This window comes from Podarcis melisellensis (genome assembly GCF_964234715.1).
Source record: "Podarcis melisellensis genome assembly, chromosome: 8".
Lineage (NCBI taxonomy): Eukaryota > Metazoa > Chordata > Lepidosauria > Squamata > Lacertidae > Podarcis > Podarcis melisellensis.
In genome coordinates this window covers 71,481,496-71,500,713 of record NC_138540.1, presented here as the reverse complement: position 1 = coordinate 71,500,713, position 19,218 = coordinate 71,481,496, and the positions used below count along the sequence as shown (strand labels likewise).

General features: G+C 45.6%; 2 protein-coding genes across 5 annotated transcripts in view; one reads left to right on the top strand and one right to left on the bottom strand.

The window, feature by feature from the left end:
• IL20RB (interleukin 20 receptor subunit beta) overlaps positions 1-19,218 on the top strand; it is a 139,900-nt gene that overhangs the window by 74,253 nt on the left and 46,429 nt on the right. The gene's annotated exons all lie outside the window — the stretch shown is intronic.
• LOC309375218 (beta-1,4-galactosyltransferase 3-like) overlaps positions 5,261-19,218 on the bottom strand; it is a 36,961-nt gene continuing 23,003 nt past the window's right edge. For all 4 annotated transcript variants that reach the window (XM_081920808.1, XM_081920807.1, XM_081920809.1 and 1 more), the window contains 6 exons: positions 11,680-12,042; positions 10,545-10,780; positions 9,273-9,460; positions 7,603-7,725; positions 7,055-7,159; positions 5,261-5,811 (listed from right to left, as the gene is read on the bottom strand). In XM_081920808.1, coding sequence (XP_081776934.1) covers positions 5,661-5,811; positions 7,055-7,159; positions 7,603-7,725; positions 9,273-9,460; positions 10,545-10,780; positions 11,680-11,941 — 1,065 coding nt within the window. In that variant the 5' untranslated portion in view covers positions 11,942-12,042 and the 3' untranslated portion in view covers positions 5,261-5,660. The remainder of the gene's footprint in view (positions 5,812-7,054; positions 7,160-7,602; positions 7,726-9,272; positions 9,461-10,544; positions 10,781-11,679; positions 12,043-19,218) is intronic.

Genomic DNA, 19,218 nt, shown 5'->3' with positions numbered 1-19,218 from the left:
CCTCAAAGGTAGGCAGAGGGAACCCATGGCCCGCCGTGTGATGTTGGGACTCCTAGCTCCACCAATGGTCAAGGGTGAAAGGCAGTATAAATTGCAACATCTGGAGGGTCACAGGTTCCCCATCCCTCCTGTCTACAGCAGTGGCGAGGAACCTTTTAGAGGCAGTAGACTAATCTTTACTTTCCCGTGAGCTAACTCTTACAGGGACAGGACTACCGACCTGTCAACCACCTGGTGTCTTAGTGACATCTGATGATTGTCATGCCCACCTGTCAAAGTTGGCCTGCTTTGTGCAGTTTCCAGTGGGAATCAGCTGGTACACCTAAGCAGTATTGAACTCCCTGTGCATCAGCTAACACACAAGTCTATGTGTTTCGGTGTGTTTTCTGCTACCAATGTCTATTTAGCCTCACTTCTGATGTCATGTATGGCGGCAGGTGAGCAAAACAGTCTTGTGGGCTGAATGAGAAGGCCTGATGGACCAGAGTTTCCCCACACCTGGGCTAGAGTATATTCTCTGGCATAAATTACCAGATTACCACCTGCTTTTATTCTTTTCTTTTTCTCTCTCTTCCACAGTAAACTCCACTCTGAGCACAGTTCTTTCTGTTTTTAAAAATGCTTGATTTGAGACTAAAAGCCCCTGTTAAATCTTATAGCCTGTTAAGTCTTGTGTGCAGGTTGTAATTGTGCACATGCAAAAGAGAAGACAAAAAAACTAGTATTCAGTTTAACATCAATCATTTTTAGAATCCCAGTTTTTTCCTTCTCCAAAAGGAGGTCTCTAGCTTGTGTGACTGCAGAGATGATCAAGCCCAAGTTTAATTTAAATTAACAGACTAATGTCAGTTTTGATTCCCATGTCCCATTGGCTATAATGGGGAATTAGGGTTTTTAAGGATTGGGGGCTTAAAAGAACAGGGTAGGGTAGTGTTTTTAGAACTTCTATCTCTGTCTTTAGTGGGGCTTGGGGATACTGTACAAAGGTTCACAAATATGGTCACAGCATCACCCACAAATTTAATTCTGGCAGGCAACATGGAAAGCCTTCATTGTATGTCACCACTATTATTTTTTAAAACGCATCTCACAATAAATTGAGGCAGAGCAATCTTTTCAAAATGGCAGGAGGGCTAGGTCTCAGATGATGCCACAGTTCAGTTGGTAACAAACTGCACAGCTAAAATTCATGGATCCCTGCCTCTGCAGCCTTTTGTACCTCATTGTAAATTAAGAAATTATTGGAAATGACCAAATGCATAACATTTATACAGGAGAGAATAAGGGGTAGTATCGAGGTACACAACTGTACCTCGGTACTATCCCTTTGTTTTCAATTAATGTGATGGGCATTTTAGAGTGTATGTGTTTGATTTGAGCTACTATTCTGAGCTCTCTTAGTTTGGTGTTTTCATTTAGGACTTCTGGGCTTTTCCAATCATATACAATGTAAAATAGAATGCCACATGTCAGACTCTGCTCTCATTTCAGCAGAGTTGCTCACAAATATTAAACAGATTGGGGGTGGGGTGGGGAATGATGTGATAGTTTAGTTACACTTACATTATTCAGTGGAGAGTCTAAAATTGTATCACCTCACCCTGCGCCCAAATTGTCCTAACAAGTAGTTTCCTGCACATACCCTGGCCCAGCTTTTAGGCTGTATGTAGCAGCCTCCCTCAAAGGAAAACAGGGTAATAAGACCTGTCACTTCAAATACCTATTACCCCTGAAATGCTTTCACCTGTTTCCTTTGGACAAATTATGCAAACAAAGCTATTGTTTTCATGTTCTGCTTGGGCGGGTGGGAGCAGAATGCTGGACTATTCATGTAGCATGGGGTTCATACCACTCATGTATTCCTTCATATTTATATCCCACACTCTAGGAAGGCAGAATGAATCTGGTTGATAATAATTTTAAAAATCTCTGCAGTCATGACAACCTCCCCCAGTCCGCAATGTGGGTAGCATAACAGCAAAGCTATGGGAGAGATGTCCAAGCTTAGTTCATGTAATTGAACCATACGAATCAGCAGACAAGTTGAAGGAGCTTGGCTAAGAAGGCTATTCTATAAATGTCCCACAATGTTGGGGAACCTGTAGCCCTCCAGATGCTGTAGGACACTAGCTCTTTGCAGTCTCAGCATCCATGGTCAATGGGAGTTGTGTCCAACATCAGTTGGTGGGCCCACCGCTTCCCCATCTCTGTCGTACAGCCGTTACATGTTAACCTGGCTTGCAGCAATAGTGAACCATTTCACTATTCGTGAGCAAGAGAAGAGATGGCTTTCAAGAAGTAGAACAGGAAGGTGAACAGCACAGCTGCTGCTGCTGCTGCTGCTGCTGCTGCTGCTGCTGCTGCTGCTGCTGCAATTTGGGACACTTTTGTGTTACTCCTGTTCTATCAGCACATTGCCAAAGGTAGACAGTGGAAGCCTCAACTTACTCAGTCTCTCATTCAGAAACTAGCGTGTAGGCCCTGGGTATTGCTAGAAAACAAATTGAAATTGCCAGTCTAACACACATCTTTACAATGTAGATTTTTATTCAAATCAGTGATGTGTCCAGAATGTTTGGGGTATTGGAGCCCTTTGCTCATGGGAAAAGTGGGAGGCCTTGGGGCCTGTGGCAAATCAGATGCCTCTGGAAGGAAACAACCCTCCCACTGTATATAGGACACAGCCTCGGAGCCTGGGTTGCATATAACCATTCCATGGATTTATCAGATCTTTTAAAGTCATGTAATAAGCTAGTGGTCACCACATTTCGTGGCAGTAAATTCCATTAAGAAATAATATACAGTACTATAATTACTTTCCATCTGTCCTGAATCTTATGCCACCTTCATCGGGTGATGAGTTACAGTACTGAAAAGGAGAAAAAACTTTTTAACCACTTTCTCCATACCCTACATAATTTTACAACCATCAAAAACAATCATTTCTTCCTTTTTTTCACCCGCAACCACTGTAGCCTTTCATTTAGAGATAATTTTAGTTATCCTTGCCGGTACTACTTCCAGATGTACAGTATCATTTTTGAGATAGGACACCTGGAAACAGCGAACAATATTTACAAGACCTCGGAAAGCTACCTATTCTGAGCCACACAATGGATCCATTATTATCCAGCATTATTTTAGCAGCAGCAACTAATGTCATTATGCCAAGGGCTTTTTACCACTGGCAGTTTCCTTCTCATTCTCTTACCTAATAATCATTAGCAATGAATTATTGCTAATCCCGAGATCATCTTTGTTAATCAGCACTAGCTAAAACCCCATCAGAGTATATCAAAAGTTAGGAGGTTTTGCCCCCATTATATTGAATCTCATTTGTGAATTTGGAGATCTTTTTAAAAAATTTCTTAATCCATTTAGGGTTTGATAATCTTGAATAATTTAGTGTTTGGCCATCTCATTTATAAACTACTACAATATATTTTCTCTTTCTTCCCTTCATTGTGAACTGTCCATTTATTCCTGCTCTCTCCTTTCTGTTGTTTAGTCAGTTACCGATCCATTAGAGGTCCTTCTATGCTGTGACTAACAGTTTATGCAGCAGGCTTTAGTGAGGTATTGCCCAAAAGTCCAAAGGCCCAAGATCCTCCATGATCATTCCATCCACATTCCTGTTGACAGACTAAAGTTAAAAGATGTGAGTCAGAACTTTCCTTTGCAGAAGCCATGCTGATTCTTCTTCAGAAAGGTTTGTAACTTCTATATACTTGATAGAATTTTATTAAGCTTACTAGCTTTTTCATTTCCTGGGTTCACACCTGAACCTCTCTCTCTATATATATGGTTACTTTCCAGTTCTCTGGTACAGAAACTGGTTTTTGGGATAAGTTGCATATCTCTGTTAGAAGATCAGCAGTTTCGCACTTGTTCCTTTAATAACTTTGGAATGGATCTGATTCAGACCCAGCCATCTGATAATAAGCACTAGGGCTTCTATTTGTCACAGCCATTTGTCTCAGTTATTCAGACTCCTCCCTCGAAAAGGCTGCTGAGGATCAGGCATCAGCCCAGCATCTTTCACAATGGATACAAATAATTCATTTAGTTTCTTTGCAATATCACTGTTCTCTTTTAGGGCACATTTTACTTCCTTTTCATATAAACGATTGCTGCAGAAGTTCAAGCCAGACTTGCACATTTTATCACAACTCCTTCAGCTTATGCATTGGCATGGCTGATTCCACAGTTCTGAGGATTACTTAAGGTACCTTTGGAAAAAGCATGGCCGCAGCCATGTTCATTGCATTGTCTTGATTCCTTCTGATGTTGAAGGGATTTGGCTGAACTCTTTAAGAGTTTGGAGATAGCTGTGGAAGAACAACACCTGAGAAATTGCAAAGCAAAATTGTCACCACCACCTAGTCTAATCAATACAAACTACAGTGGTACCTCAGTTTTCAAACATCTCCATTGACGAATGTTTCGGAACTTGAACGCCGTAAACTGTAAATTCTTTGGTTTTCGAACACGCCATGGATGATGAACAGGAAATGTGGCTTCCACTGAGTGCAAGACCCTGTCAACTATTGAGTTTCGATTTTTGAATGTTTCAGAACTTGGAACCATCTTCCGGAAGGGATTACGTTCGAAAACCGAGGTACCACTGTATAGTGAATGGTCAACTCATCTGTCTTCCAAGGCTGACAGTGAACACATTTTCAAATCACAAGAGCTAAAAATAAGTTCCAATCCTAATTTCAGCTCTATTGCTATTGCTATTCGTGGCTGTTACAAATCCCAGTAGGTAGGACCTGCTCTGGAGAGACCAATACTATTACAGAAGGGGTCATCTTGCATATACTAATTCAGTGAACCAGCTGAGCCCACACAGCTGTAAAAGCAGAGATCCTTGAGATCCACTCATCCAAGAAAGGGGGTGGGGGTGGAAATCCAGCTACAATCCTTTCTGCAGCGCAGGAAGAGGGTGAACAGAAGGGACCTCTTCAGAATAACTGCCTTTGCAAGAGCGAGCAACAAGCTAGCTTGGCATTTTATCACATCTCCTTAGACACTGCTGATAGTCCACCTATAAGCCCACCATGTCTTCCAGCACAACTCATTGCTACCTGCCTGGGCCATCCCAGCGCTAGTGTGTTGACCTGCCAATCAGCTCTGGCCCTCATACAGCTCCTCTCTTACCTTCCTGGCGAAGAGCACAACTGGCCCAGGAGAGATGGCTGCTAACAGCTTCCCTCTTAGGCTCTTGCTCCAGAAGAGAAACTGCTACTTGGCCACACGCTTTAAAATAAATTGCACTTTAATAAGAAAGACAAACCATGGCACAGCAGCTGCAGAGGTTCAGACTTGCAAAGGACAATCCTGGTTTTCTGCTCAAGCTACCGTGCCGCTCCTTCAACCAAGGTATGAAAGGCATCCCACAAACGGAGTCCTGTAAAGTCAGACTGCATCCAGCCCTCAAGAGAGAAATGCTCCAGGGGAGGGGCATGAAGTCTTTGTGTGGAGCCCCCATCCAGTCCCTGGTATGCAGTACCCCTAGCACCTTGCTAGACACGACAGTCAGCACATGATGACCACAATGCTCAGGGCTGTCCATCTCCCTGTGGATTCTTTGGTTTCCTTGGTCCCAGAGAAGTGGCAGGGTGGGGCTCCTGTCCCCAGGCCACTCTGTGGCTAGTGCATCACATGGAATGGTGCATTCCCTTCTCAGTGCCAATGAAGACAGTGATATTTGTGTAGAGGGGGTGGAGTTTCTTGGAGAGCAGCTGGTACTCCAGTGTGTTCATGCCATCCTGCTTCCATGTTCTCCTCGTCTTGGCCAGCAAGTTAAATCTGTAAGACAAATTCACAGAGTCAAGCGAGAGAACTCGAGCCCTTCTCCTACCACCTCCCCGCCCAAAGTGCAACTCCTTGGATTTGCAGGTTAGGAGAAGCTTGCATATTCTTTTTACACAGATTTCCAGTAATGAAATGGTATGGGTGTGGTCAATGTTTTGTAACAAAGCGAGGAGGACAGTGTCATGTTTGTCAATAACGGAAAAACATTTGCAAATACCCATGCCTATACCTGCCGAAAAATACAAACCACTCACAATGATGAAGTGGGTGCTCTGAAGAAACTTCACAGCTTAAGATCAGGAGCAGCTATTCGTGGCAGGTGGGGAGGAGAAAAGGAAGGAAGGAGAATGCTTGAAAAAGCAGGGACTGGAGGATAATAGATGGCAGACGGACGAAGTTGAAAAAACACACCAAGCAGGAAATAGGAAAGCGGCAAGACTACACATACAGCCTACAAGCAGGAGTGGATGTGTATAACTAGCAAGCAAGGAAGGTTTGAGGACTGAGCCAAAGCTCCAACGGTGCATAAGGTTTTACGTTTTGAGTCCAACATGCAATTTCTACCAATTGTACAATTTCTACTCTCTATCCTTGTGATATGGCAACTCAGAGTGGGCAGTGAGGACCAACAGCCCTGGTTGGTAATGGTGGGGGCCTGGGTTTTACAAATGGATTGGGAACAACTATCCAGTTCTCTTTTGCTACAAAATTTCCAGTCCAGGTTATTTTGCACTACCACAACGGGGTGTTGGTAAGGTCTGCCACACCAGAAATAGCATTAAGGGAAAATCACAGCACAAAAACAAAAACATCTGTCTGGGCTCTCAGTTCTTTAGAATCTCCACATCCCAGGACTTCTTACCAGTTCTTTGTTTACCCTTGTGTGATGTCTTCAGGCCAGCCATAATGGCAACCTTCCTTTCTCTCACAGAAGCTGGACTGCAAACCGTTAAAACAACTGAACATTCCATGCCTCCACCCCAGCTTGGCCACTGCTGGAGGCTTCACTCCCTCAAGCACAAAATATCTAAATATGGCTATTCTCTGGGAGTTACTCATCCGTCATATTATCTGCAGTGGACATTCACCCTGGCCCAGAGCATTTGACAGGGTGCATTAAGGAGGATGCAGAATAGCTACATACAATCACACTTAACCACCTAGTTTACAAGACAGCCGTCCATTTGCAATTGTTCAGGCCACATTTCTGCCCCAAGTAGTCCCCTCCTCTACTCACCTCTTAGGGTTCTGCTCATTGCCCTTGTCGTGTCCATGCTTGATCATACGGTAGCGGCCGTACTGAGTAGATGGGCGAGAGATAACCATCCCACTCAGCGCTACCCTAAGAGAAGATGATTGACGATGCAGCATTAGCAGGAGTGCACATGGGGTTTCAGCAGAAGCACAAGTGCTACAATTACACACCCAAGCAATGCAGTGCTTCAGTGCCTTCAAATCTGCACCATGCCACTCGTGGCTCCTCTCCCTTGCCCCACCCCTGGGCAACAGCAAGAACAGAATAAAACAATCCTGGATTCCTACCCAGGATTCTTACCAGAGCTTGCCCAATCCCTCCTTGCCAATATTTCCTATGCTCTGACACAAACTCTAGGGCAATCCATGGGGGAAAGTTTGAGAGGCAGGACTCCTAGGGTCCCATCCTCAGCCATGCCACCTTAAACCTTTGTGAATAGTGTTGCCTAATCCCCCTAAAGCTGCTGGGCTTTATACTGAAGGGATGGAACTGGAGCCGCCTCCTTATCTAGCATCAAGGACCATCTTTACCTGACTGCAATGTCATCATCTTCACCGCCCCAACCCCAATAGTTGTTGGGAAAGCCATTCATCTTCATGTATTGTTCTGGACTGAGTGCAGAAACCCCTCCAAAGTAGGACTTGTATGGAAGCCTGCAAGAATTTAAGAGGACATTTATTTACATGTAGCCCACCTGCTACCACCATGCATATAGGAATCTCTATAGGAAACACATAGGACCTCAGCTGGCACAGAGATATGGGCATCTAATATTACTATGCGAATATTACGTTCACAAGCACAGGTTCTGCCCACAGGCTTACAGACCAACAGATATAACATGAAAGGAAAAAGGAATGTGGAAGGAAAAGGAAAAGCAATAAATTTGGGTACCAATTCACATGGAATGACCTGAGAGAGAGTTCTGGAAGAGGAATCAAATGGCAGCTAATAGAGAGGACCTCACTCTCTTCACTGCATGAAGCATGCATATCATTTAAGGGTTTTTAAGGGCAGCAGTACACTGCATTTCAGGAGGACCATTTCTAGAGCAGGGTCCTATCCAGTGATCAAAATTAGACAGGTTCCAGGCGCATTTCGCACCTGGCTATGGGCCACTTGCGACCAAGTGAAGGTGTCTGGGCACCAGGATGGCGCCTGACACCTCCAGCATCTGGAGGTGCATAACTGGGGATCATTGGATCTTGACCATTTTCACACCCTAATACCATTATCCTGTACAATTCAATCAGTTAATATTTTATCTGCATAGTCAGAATGAATGTCAGCAACCAAAATGCTTTTTCTGTGTAGCCTGAGCAGGAGCGGTGAAAAACGTTATAGTTACGTAATTGTTGTCGCTTGTCTTCACTTACCCCACCCCACTGCCCTGCTCACAGTTGTGAAGAATATTCTTAAGTTATCAACGGTCCATGTCCCCATTAAGAAAAAGGGGTAGGAGTAAGCCAGTATTTATGTAGACTTTCCCTGGATAAAATGACTTGTCTTCTTTAAGTCCTCAAAGTTCTTAACCTAGCTCAAGGTTGTCATCTGAAGAAGCCAGATGTTAAACTGATAATCACAGTCAACCCATCATTTGAAAAATAAGACTTCAGAGCCATCTTGTCCCAAAATGGCAACTAAACATTCCGCTTTGGCGACTGCAACCTTGCTTTAAGGAGCCTTTTGGCTTATACAGTACATCTGAGCTTCTAACACTGGTCCTGCCTAGGCTTCCAGTTCTTTAGCACCAACCTTCCCCTACAGCTGAGCTGCTGTATGCAGAAAGCTTTTCTCTATCAACTCCCACCTGTAATGCAGCTGCACGCAAGAAGGCTGCCCTTCTGCCAAGCTCAAAACAGCATTATTTGACTCTTCCCCTGCTTTAGCCTCACATCAATCTTGCAAAGTAGACTGAGGGAGGATGACTGCTTCAAGGTCCCGTCAGTAAGCCTTATGGCTGAGTGAATATTTGAACCTAGGTTTCTCTGGTTCTAGTCTGACATTCTAACTCTTCCAGCACACTCCCCATTCCTCCCCATATCTGCATCTAGAAAACAGCCTAGAAACACACGAGAAAGCAGTTGTTTTCAGTGTGATTTTGTTTTCAGAAGGGAGACTGGGCATCTCTATTTTAAGAAGGAAAGAGTGGTTGGGAGGGGCATTCCTATGGAAACAGACCCAAATCCAAGAAGCTTACTTGTAGCCAAACTTGTCCATGGCAACAGCCACGTGCTTGGGGAAACGGTCGCAGGTATACACATTGCGGTCATCTTCAGGGATGAGGTCCACATCATGGAAGAACATACAGTCCCAGTCCTCGTCTTTCATAGCTTCCTTGAAGCCCACATTCAAGAGTTTGGCCCGGTTAAAAGTGTAGTTCTCAGCCTGAGAAAGAGATGCGTGGCATTTACACCAGAGCTGTCTGTCTGTCTGTCTGTCTGTCTGTCTCTCTCTCTCTCTCTCTCTCTCTCTCTGTGTGTGTGTGTAAACTAGCTCCCCTAAAGTGCTAAACTCTCACATCCAGGACAGTCGCCACTAGGCGCTACATTAAAATAGTATCCTTCCTCCACGCTGACTTCTGGCATCCTTGCATTTGACAGCTCCTCCAGAACCACCTACTCCATTTCTATTTTGGCTAGGGCATGCTCCAGGGGGGACTCATTCATCTACATCCGAGGTTCCTTACCTTATCTCTTCCCCCCTCCAAGGAATTCGGTGAGCTCAAACCGCTGGGTGCTGGTTGGTCCCTACTCACTCCCCATACCCAGTCTCAGCTCCACCCCACCCCGTAGTACTCTTGCTAGGGTTCCTTTCCTTGTGCCTGACTCTTCCCCACCTCTCCAGAGATCAGACTCAGCACAGTAGAAAGCATGATTCACCGCACCTTTTGGAAGGAACTACAGCTTTCCCTCTCTGCAGCAATCAGAGCGCAACCCACTGCCCCCTACTGAGGCCTAGTGCTGAAAAAAAGCATTGCCTGCCCACCTGCCTTCACTGGGCACTCCTCCATTAACAATAAAGAGAGCTATTGCCTCTATTCCCTCCTCTCCTAAGGAGAGAGAGAGGCCACACATTACTGCAGGGACAGGCAGCAGCCAAGGAGACTCTTCTGTTGGGAGCTGTCCAGAGTAGCTGGGGAAACCCAGCGAGATGGGTGGAGTATATATAATAAAATTAATAATAATAATACAGTGGTACCTCGGGTTAAGCACTTAATTCATTCCGGAGGTCTGTACTTAACCTGAAACTGTTCTTAACCTGAAGCACCACTTTAGCTAATGAGGCCTCCTGCTGCCGCTGTGCCGCCAGAGCACGATTTCTGTTCTCATCCTGAAGCAAAGTTCTTAACCTGAAGCACTATTTCTGGGTTAGCGGAGTCTGTAACCTGAAGCGTATGTAACCCGAGGTACCACTGTAATAATTCAAACCTTCTGCCCTGCCCAGCTCACACACGGCTGTGGCAACGCACCTGATGGATGATGTAGATGCCATAGGTGAGCTGCTGCCGCTGCAGGAAGGGGTGCAGGTAGTAGAGCAGGTACTTGAGGTGTTGCTCTCGGTTGCGGTGGGGGATGATGACGGCTGTTTTGTGGACTGCATCGCAGTCGGGCGGACGGTAGCGCCCCCCTTTGGTCACAAGGGGATTCTTCCACACAATATCATCCAGAGACAGCCCTGCGGGGAAAGTCACCCGAATGGGGCCTCCTGCAGGCGAGCAGAGACACGGGTAAGGCAAACAATCTTCACCGCCTAGGTAGTCAGCAGACCGCAGGCTAAGAGCCAACGTGACCCAGAGTTCTCAAGAGGCGAACACCTCGAAACATTTTCATTTTAGATTAAAATGAGCATTAGCCTCCTAGTCAGTTCCAGGGTTCTTTTCTCTTTCCACCTGCTCCAGCCCTGCAAACTTAAAGTATCATAGAATTGTAGAGTTGGAAGGGACCATGTGAGTCATCTAGTCCAGCCACCTGCAATGCAGGATTTTTTTTGCCCAAGTTGGGGCTCAAACCCACGACTCTGAGATTGAGTCTCATGCTCTATGAACTGAGTTATCACTATGCTTTCACTAGTCACACTGGACAAGAAAGGGGGCATGGATCGAGGAGAGAGAACCACTTCTCTCATTTCACATGGCTTAATGGAAGATCACTTCTACGATGGGCCCACAATCCTCAAGTCTCTTTTTTTTGGGGGGGGGTCTCTCATCTCTAGGCATCTCTATTTAAAAATCACTATTGCCGTACTCTTCTTCCAGAATTTGTGTCTTCTTTCCAAGGGCCAAAGAGTGGTGTAAACATGAAGCAAGCTTTTGAATTACACTAAACTCTTTAGTCTCAGAACTAGTACGCTACACGCAAAGAGACAAAATTGACCCAAAAGCTTGCTCAGAATTTACTTCACTGTTTCATGCTCATTTCTGCCTTTCACGTGCCACCCAAAACCTTTCCAGATGGCTGGCTGGTTCAGTGAAACAATACATTATGGCTTCTGTGACTCTTAATTTCAGAACAACCACGCCAGCCCAGCACCATTCAAATCTTAGGGCTGACTCCAAATCCTCAGTTCCTAACCAGAACCAGGATCAAGAACAGAGAAGCCCTTACCAAGGAAAGGAGATGCCTCTGGACAGTAAGGAAGTTCCTCTGGGGGTAGAGGGGGCCGGGCAATCAGGCTGAGGTTGGCGTAGACGTCCCCTGGCAGCGAAACATTGTGTAGGCTGGACAATATAGTCAATGTGCCCCCCTTGTAGAAGATGCCCAGGAAATAGGCAACACGCTTGCGGTAGCCATCGTGGTACAGCAGAGCCATCACCACCAGCTGCACCCCTAGGAAGAGCAGCAGGTAGCGGCCACGCAACTGCAGCATGGCTGAGGCAGGGCCAGGATCATCTATCCATGGTGCAGCTGGGCTGAAGGGTGGTGGCGGCGTCAGCAGCAGCAGCAGCAAGGGAAACAGAAGACAGTGACCTGTTGGAAGCAGCAGAAGGTAGAATGAGTACAGGCAATGCTCATTCGTCAGGTTAACTTTTTTTTTACACAAACATTTTGAAGGGCTAAAAAGGTGCCCCAATTAAAGTACCAGCAGGGGTTTTTTTGGGGGGGGGGACTAATTTTAATGCAAGTACAAACTGTAGCAGAGAAGCACCATTTTGAGAGGCATTCTGTGTCTTTGAAGAAGAAGAAGAGTTTGGATTTGATATCCCGCCTTTTACTCCCTTTAAGGAGTCTCAAAGAGGCTAACAATCTCCTTTCCCTTCCTCCCCCACAACAAACACTCTGTGAGGTGAGTGGGGCTGAGAGACTTCGGAGAAGTGTGACTAGCCCAAGGTCTGCATGTGGAGGAGCGGAGACGCGAACCCGGTTCCCCAGATTACGAGACTACCGCTCTTAACCACTACGCCACACTGGCTCTCTCTTTGGGGAGAGAATAGCCATTTACAACCCATGCATGCATCGCCTAAAAGCAAGGATCATCTTCGCTCGAAAACCATTTAATGCCAATTTGATTATCTGATCAGCCTCCTGACGTTCACAATGCTCAGCTTTCGCATGGATGCTTACAAGAAAATGCATTTCCTGCCCCCACCTCACCCCTAAACATTTCATGTCTACATATGCAGGGGTAAGGTTCTGAAAGAGGGAGGAAGTTCACATCCAGAGCCCAGCCCAGCTATTTTGTTACACACAAGACGATCTGCTGTCAGCAAGCGCAAGTATGGACAGACGTGGCACCGTGAGACAAAGCAACGAACAGTAATAGCATCTTCCTGTCTCTGCAGCTGCATGAGAAGTCTCAGTGCAGCAAAAAACAAACTGCACACCTGCCAAATGAAAGGTGCCCACAGGAAAGGAGAACGTGGGAGTGGGTGGTAGGCATAGCAACATAACATGGCAAACATATGCACCAGGGAGGGGGGGGAGTTAGGACAAGTGGCAGACAGAAAGAAATAGGATAGCAGAATTCTTTTTTGCTTACACTCCTTCCCTCCCCCCCAAAAAACCAAGGAAACACAGAAGGATTAAGCTTGGCAGCTATCAAGTAAAAAAAGGAACAAAATATGTTAAGCTCAGTTGCAGATCAATCCCCCAGAATCTACAGGAAGGGCTGGGAATGCCCCCCGACAGAAATGCTAGAGAACTGCTTCCAGTCCAAGGAGACAATTCTGAGCAAGGTCTTGACTAGGCATAAGGCAGTTTCCTACATTCCTGGGAAACTTAAAACAGTCTGCATGCCTCTCCTCCCATGTAACTCCATAGTTGAATGGTGACTTGAATCTGGGTTCTCCCTGATACTATCATGCTCTGACCACAACACAGTTATTCTTAGAATAATGTTGCCAGAGCCTCCTTTCTCCATACCCCAGAGCTGCTTCACTTAAAGTGTCAAAAGCCATGTTTTGCATATACATATAACCTTAGTCCACAGCTGTTGCTATCTGCAACAATTGAGGGAGGAGGGAGGGATGGGAACAGGTGAGAGTCCCCTTGCCGCAGCCCTTTCCATGCACCTTGTCCATTCTTTGGTTTCCAATATTAGGCCCAGCTGCAAGCCACTTCACATATCTCAGCGTTTGGGTTGTATAGATCCTCTTCACCCTGGCTTTTGACACTTACAAGGTACGCTTTTAGCACCCACCTTATTTCTGTGACTGCAAGTTGTTTAAACTGTTTTTAACGTGTGTTAATTGTTGCAAGCTGCCCCGAAACCCAAGGGTAAAGGCTAATAAATTATTATACTGTAATAATCTACCAGATTGCATAATCTTGGGTAACGCGGCAGGAAAGGGCTTGGGGGAGTGCAACATGGAGCAGCACATTCCATACCTATAAGTGAGATAAGTAGCCTGCTTTGGTTACCTATTCTGCTACCTGCCCACACCCTGTGCAGCGCAACAGGTGTCTCGGAGCAGTGCCAACTGGCAACAGCTAAGGAGGAACAAGGAAATGGCCCAAGAGATTCCTGTAAGAGATGTTCCAGGGTGATATAAGAAAGAAGGAAATGAATCACACATAAAGGTAAAGGACCCCTGACGCTTAAGTCCAGTCACGAATGACTCTGGGGTTGCGGTGCTCATCTGGCTTTACTGGCAAAGGGAGCCGATGTTTGTCTGCAGGCAGTTTTTCTGGGTCATGTGGCTAGCATGACTAAGCTGCTTCTGGCAAAACCAGAGCAGCGCACGGAAACGCCGTTTACCTTCCCGCCAGAGCGGTACCTATTTATCTACTTGCACTTTGACATACTCTGGAGCTGCTAGGTTGGCAGGAGCTGAGACCGAGCAATGGGAGCTCACCCTGTCGCAAGGATTCAAACTGCCGACCTTCCGATCGGCAAGCCCTAGACTCAGTGGTTTAGACCACAGAGCCACCCACGTCCCACATAGATGTCACATATAGGCAACCCTAATTAAAACCTTCAGGGAAGAGCTGACCCTTCCAGATTCACTGAGCTGTTCCACTGCCCAAAGCAAGAGGCTCAGTCAAGGGCATCTTGCTGTATTTGGGAAGAAAGAGGAGCATTCTTACATCACTTAGTCAAACCCAACAGATTAGGAAATGGCATTTGGTGTGTAGCTGGTTTTGCCTTCATGTGTGCATGTTCATTCCCAACACACTTTGACAGGAAAAACTTCACAGAAAAGGCAAACAAGCTCCGTTGTGATGTAGCCTGCAACCAAGTTGGAAAACTTCCTTTTTTTGTTGCTGTGATATTGTTCTATACCGGTATAGACCAGCATTTTGATAGGAAGGTTTGGGTATGAGAAAACTTAAACTGTGGCTCTCCTTTCTAACCCAACTGTTAATATGTGAAGGTAGGAGGTACTGCACAACTGATTGAAAAGTATCCAAGTGGCTCAAAGCCAGTGTGCAAACACAGATAAATAGTGTGCTTGCTGGTTACAAAAGGCATATATTTGTCGTTGCAAAAAAAATGCAGCAGAGATGAATTCACTGGGGCCTTTCCTAGGCAGCCTTTTTGGGACCTGAACATTCTACCATCTAAAGCAGTGCAGTGAATTGGAGCCGTTTCAGTAGCCTAGGCGGAGGCAAACAGGGTAGTACAAGAACACTGCAATCAGGAGACACTTCTCAAGCCTGACAACAACACGCAGGATTCGTCCGACCCTGCAGCCCTCACAAATAAAAGAAAGAGTGGAAGGCTGGTGTGACAATGTAGCAATGGAGCCAAAGTTTTAAAAGCTGCCTGATCAGCTCTACAGCCCGCTTTCCCGATGCACGTTATTGTATTCTGGAAATACGGTTTAACACGAATAAGTGGCTTGCTGGAGCATGTTATTCAAAAGTTCCTGCAGTGCTCCTTTCCCCATGGCTGCCAACAAGCTAGAGTCTCTGCCTTGCCATGCCATGTGACCTGGGCTCCAAACCACAAACGGTAAGCAAGGTTAAAGTCATGCCTTGATTCAAAGGCTGCCGCTGGCTAGCAGGTGGTGTGCCGCACAGCAGCTGAGGTAAGGGGCTGGACAACAGGGAGGAACCAGTGGGAGCAGCTGCGGCTACCTAACCTCCTGCTACACAACCCTGGTTTGTGAAATTGCTAGTTAGAGCAGGGTAGTGAAGGCAATTAAGAGTAACTGATCCAGAATCAAATATTATCCTTGGGCTTATCCACACTTACCGTTCCCCTGCGCTTTCCAGGCATGGTCTGTATTTTAAAGCTCTGTGCCTTTGCCTTTTTACCCCAGAGATTTCCCTGTGAGAACCCACTCTTTAAAGCTGAATTGGAGCAAGCAGCAATCCACAGAAAACCTGAATTGCCATTTGTTGTACTTCGGCTTTAAAAAGCAGGTTTTCATGGGGAAAGCTCCAGAGAGAGAAAAAGAGTGCTTATATGCATATATATTATTTATTGAATATGTACCTGCAGTTATTTATTGATTTATATCTCAGGGCAGTTCACGGGATAAAATCAGAATGGAAATTTCTGACATGGACATTGAGCTTTAGAACGCAGGGCTGTGCCTATAAAGTGTGGGGCCAAAAAGCCCTTTATCTCATCAGGATCCTGATCCAGCTACCAGTGTCAGTTCTTGGGGGTGGGGGGTGGGGGAGAGAGGTTCAGGACTCAGAGATCAAGACATAGGAGAAACTCCAGGTCCTGGGAAATGCATTTCTACTGAGTCTTCCTTCAGAGAGCTTTAAACAAAACAAGGGGTCATTGATTTGAAGGTAATGATAATGAGCTAGACTTCTATATCAAGTGCAGAAGGACACTCCAATCTAAATAAACTACCCTCAAAGGGCCTCTCCCCACACAATCAGGCCATCTCTTCACCAGGAACTATTTCCCCCTGGAATTTGTAGCCAACCCATGTTAGACTGAAGTTCTAGGAACCAGAAGTCACATTATAGAAGCAACCAACCTGACAAACAAGTTATGGGCTGCTCATTAACCAGTACATTAATAATGAAAGAGCCATTAAAATAGAGCCACGGCTTGGTCGAACTGGAAAGCACAATCAATAAATTGCTTTCTTCACCTTGGGAGTTTCACCTCTTTAAAATTCACACTGGTGCTACCCTCTTCCTTTTTTGACTTCAGTAGCTCTGGCATAAGATGAGCAAACTTTCCAGAGATGCTTATCAAGTTCTTTCCCATAATTTATCAGCTCCATTTCACATCATCGTTATGGCTCACCTTGTCCAACTACACTTCCCCCACCCCTTCCCTGTCAAACCCTCATTGGGATCTCTGCAGATTAGTCCAACCATCACAAGCAGCGTACTCACAAGCTCATAGCTAGTACTGAGCAATGGATGTGCCTCTTTTCCTGTTGAACTTATTGGCCAATCCTGCCTAGGGAACCACGAGAAGGGAAAAACAAAGTCCTGTATGAGAAAAGAACTTTCTTTATCCTCCACACTCACAGCCTGCATTTTTCAAGTATGGGGTACTTCACTCTCTCTCTCTCTCTCAACTGAAATGAAGGCAAGTTCAGAAACTGGCTAGACTTCATAAGGAAACTTCACGTTTAAGGGAAAAGATGAAGGGCAGCAACTGAAGTATGTGCTTTGGCCATCTTTTCAAAACCTGGCTGAATTTGGCCAAGACTAAAATAAGAACTCATAGCCAATTGGCTTCAGTCAGTAAGTAGAAGAGGGGAGGGCCTGAAGCACCGAAACTGAAACAGCCCAGCACAGAGCTGCCTCTTTCAAAAGTCTGCATATCAAACACATCCTCACTGTGGAATGCACAGGACATTGCCAAATAAAGCAATTTTCCAGCTGGCAACTTGAAACTTGAGTACTGACCACCCCCCACTCCCAGGACTACTACTAAAGAAACAGGTTCTGACCTCGCAACTTCCTTGGTGATCCTGTTCCTATTAAGAATCACACTGCACATTTCTGACCAGGGTGTGAAAAGCTGGGCCACATGGGAGGTTTTTAATCCTCCACAGGAATGAGATCTTATCAGCTTTGTCAGTAAGGAAGGTATTTTCCTTCCACTAGGCAAGGCTTCCTCAAAGGGGAGGGTAGGAGCGAAACTATGCTGAGTATCTGCACCATCCACCTTTATGTTCTAAGCCAAGCCAGGCCTTCTGGAGATGACATGGAGAGATAAAAGCTTAAGAAGGAACTCTGGTGATTCCCATTTAGTTCAGCATGCTGTTCTCACAGGCCAGATGCTTATGGGAAGCCCACAAGCGAGACACAAGTGCCAAAAGCACTCAACCCACTCATGTCCACAAGATTCGGAGAACATTTATGTTCTTCCTGCCACTGGGTCTCTAATACTAGCAATCAGGCACATGTATAGCTCTGTTTATTCACAAACTTGCTGCTAATTCCAGCCCTCTTCCTCCCCTCTCTTGTCCACCTTTGGACTGTACACAACCAGAGCAAGAGAATCTGGTTTACTGCAGCCATGCATCCTCAACAGCAAATCCATTATATGACACTTCATGCGCTCTTACAAGGCTTCTTCCTTTCACTGAATCTGCGCAATTCCATTACACGGAAAGCACGAAAATCACAGAGTCATAATTTCTGGCACAGCCTGAAATTCTGGGGAGGGTGCAGATGCCAAAGATTGAGTTCAGACCAAGATCAACCTTGCCTCAGGAGGTAAAGACGATGTCACCCCAAAGATTCAGTGTTCCCCTCCAAGGCAAACAGGATGCGGTCTTAAGTTGGCCCAACTTTATTTGTATATAAATAAAACTAGTTATTTAAAATGATGGCAGCATTTACTTACTGCAGAGAACTCTTCCTCAGGCTGGAAATCTGAAGTGGGGGAAATATTAGCTGCTGCTGTGCCAGTTCATAATGTTTACCCAGGCATGTCTAAGAGCCTTTTCAATTCCTCAATGAGCTGGAAGAGTTCAGATGCTAGGCTACTCACTTATTTCATCAAGAGCAGCACCTCTCAACTCTCCAAAGGTGTGAGATGCCTGTACTAAAGAGGCAACAGCTAAATCTCTGGTTTTCCTTATCAGCTTCCAGTCTAATTTGATCCAAGGCTTTGATCCTTTGATCCAAGGTCAAAACCACCTGGCTTTCAGCGCTGGATAAATGTAACTGCACCTACCATGGCAAGGTTCACAATGATTATAATTCCTATGTTAAAATCCATTTTTAAAACTCCCCTCAGAGCATTCAAAGTACTGGTGCCGACCTTTTCAAGCCCTTAACAACTTGAGGACTGGTTATATGACCCTGCTCATTCACTAAAATCAGCTATGGAGGTCCTGGTCATATGCCCACCGGTATGAGCAATAAGGTTGCCAGGCACAAAATATGGGGTCTTTTCAGTGGTGGCCTCATGGTTACGGAATTCCCTTCTGAGTAAGTTACATACGCTGCCGTCAGTGCACGCTTTCAAGTGGGACTTAACATCTCTTTTCCAGGCTGCCTTTTCTTAATGTGTTCTTCAGCTGTACCTTCAAGCTCTCTCTCTCCCCCTCTCTCTCCCCCCCCCCCCACAGAGAGAGAGAGTGAAATACTTAGGCTTCATTGGGCCTAGGTGCTGCTTCATAATAATTCATCTCATTTGTTGTCTTTCTTATTGTTTCTGTGCTTACCACTTTGTGAGGGCATGGCCTACGAGGCAGCCTATAAATTTGTCACATAAAACAAATTGATGACTCTTCCTGAATAAAATTCAGAAGGGTGAAGGCAGTCAGC